Genomic DNA, 2,029 nt, shown 5'->3' with positions numbered 1-2,029 from the left:
TAGAGGTCCTCCGTCCACCGCGCGCGCGGGGGTCACAACGGACGTCCAACGGACGTCCAACGGACGTGGGACAATTCGTTTCAATTTTTTGTTTCGCACACTGGGCCATCTTGCTGCTTTGCCGGCGAAAGCCCCCGCAAATTGCAGCTCGAAACTCAAAACTGCAAGTCGATGGAAAACTCCTTTGAGGTATGGTGTCCCTCCCGTCTCCGGTCTAGCGGCCGTCCTTCGCCTCCGACGACGACAGCATGGACCCGCTCGCCTTCGACAACCCCGACGACGCCCGCTCGTCCTTCGCGACCAGGAACGCCCTCCACTTCCCGTAGCTGCCCTCGCTTCCGAAATCACCTTTCGAACTCGCCGTCCGGCTCGTCGGGACCATAATACTACACGTACACAGGCCTAAAGTTCTCTGAGGGCTCCCGTGAGTGAAATCGAGCATGGGGGTCTAGAATTGTAAAATTCGACCGGGTCCGGTGGGGGCGTACTTGGGGAGGCGTCGGGCGCCCCCCCCCCAGGCCCCCAGGGAGCTCCTGGCCCAGTGGCTCGGATCATGCATAGATTCTTTCTCTTCGTGTCGCCGTCGTCGTCCGCAGCCCGCTGGTTTTGGGCGGGTCGCGCCCCCTAAGGCGTGGGCGGCGCGCCGGAGGTCCCCCACAAGGTGTGAGCGGCGGTGTTGCGCCCCTTTTGAAGGGCAAGCGGCGGTGTTGAGGTCCCTGTTGAAGTGCAGGGCTTGGGGGGTTGAAGCCTAACTTGAAGCGGCGTTTAGCATATCCTGCCGGCGGGATATGTTAGGGCCCGGCCAGCGACGGAGGGCCACGCGCTCGCGCTCGCATGGGCCCCGCGAGGGCGTGGACTTACGGCGCCGTCCGCGCCTTCTTCGCGCGCCGCCCGGCCTTGGTCTTCGCCCAGGGCACGCCGGCGCCCGCGCGGTAGGACCCCCGGGGCGCGCCGCGGTCGTCGTAGTCGCAGGCCACCGCCCGGCCGTCGACCTCGACGGCCGGCTGGCCGCGGACGGCGGCCTCGGCGGCGGCCTCCTTGACGAACTGGACGTAGCCGAAGCCCTTGCGCCGCTGCGTGTGGTTCCAGACCGCGAGGCGGACGTCGGCGACGGCGCCGTAGCGCGCGAACGCGCGGCGGACGGCGTCCTCGCCCGCGTCGTAGGGCAGGTTCCGCGCGAAGACCGTGCGGCAGCCCTCGGGCCGCGGCCGCGGCGGCGCGGCGCGGGCCGCGGCGCCCGCGCCGCGGGGCCGCGCGCGCGCGACGGCGACGTAGCGGCCCCGGAGGACCGCGCCGCTCCGCGCGACGGCCGCGGCCGCGGCGGCCGCCGTGCCGAGCTCGACGTGGGCGTAGCCCCGGAGCCGGCCGCTGTCCTGGTAGCGCGGCAGCCGGAGCGACACGACGGGGCCGCAGGCCTCGAAGAAGCCCCGCACCTCCTCCTCGCTGCACTCGTAGGCCAGGCCCTCGCAGTAGACCGTCCGCGCCGCGCACTCGGCGTCGTCGCCGGGGACCGCCGGCGCGTCGGGGGACGCGGACCGGGCCCGCTTCGACATCGTGTGATTTATCGCCTGAGCTTTTGCGTCTTGACCGTGTTTCACTTCGCCCTAGCTAGAGCTTAGCGGGCCGCGCAAAGCTTAGCAGACGCGAAGCTGCCCGATGGCCTCTCAGCGTCATCTCGGGCGCGCGGCGCCGCCAAAATGCAAAGATGCGCGACGACCCCACTGAGTTTATGCTGCGCAAGCGGGAGGTTCAGGCGCACGCGAAGACCCAGCATCTGGACGATTGCGTGGCGACTCAAACGAGTAGTTTAGGGGGCTGGAATGCGGCGCGTTCGTCTCCCCGGACCCATAAGGCTAGACTTTGAGCCATTGCAGCATCGGGGATCGTTTGCCGTCACCCCGGCACCATCTCGTTACAAGGATTCGGCCGTAGGGCTCGAAACCGGCGTCCATGCCGCATCCGATGCGGACGCGCGTGCGACGCGCGGCGGACCGCCGACGTCGATTCCGGCTCCTTGACGTCCCAGAGG

At 69.0% G+C, this 2,029-nt stretch overlaps 1 protein-coding gene across 1 annotated transcript; it reads right to left on the bottom strand.

The window, feature by feature from the left end:
* Positions 1-917: 917 nt before the first annotated feature.
* On the bottom strand, positions 918-1,184 carry AURANDRAFT_8214 (hypothetical protein; the record flags this gene model as incomplete). Its single annotated transcript, XM_009043350.1, has 1 exon — positions 918-1,184. A coding segment is annotated over one exon (267 nt), but the record flags the coding sequence as incomplete, so codon positions are not given.
* Positions 1,185-2,029: the final 845 nt, after the last annotated feature.

The sequence above is a fragment of the Aureococcus anophagefferens genome (genome assembly GCF_000186865.1).
Source record: "Aureococcus anophagefferens unplaced genomic scaffold AURANscaffold_52, whole genome shotgun sequence".
NCBI classification, from domain to species: Eukaryota; class Pelagophyceae; order Pelagomonadales; family Pelagomonadaceae; genus Aureococcus; species Aureococcus anophagefferens.
The sequence above is the reverse complement of the archived record's forward strand: the minus strand, read 5'-3'. Positions and strand labels throughout refer to the sequence as shown.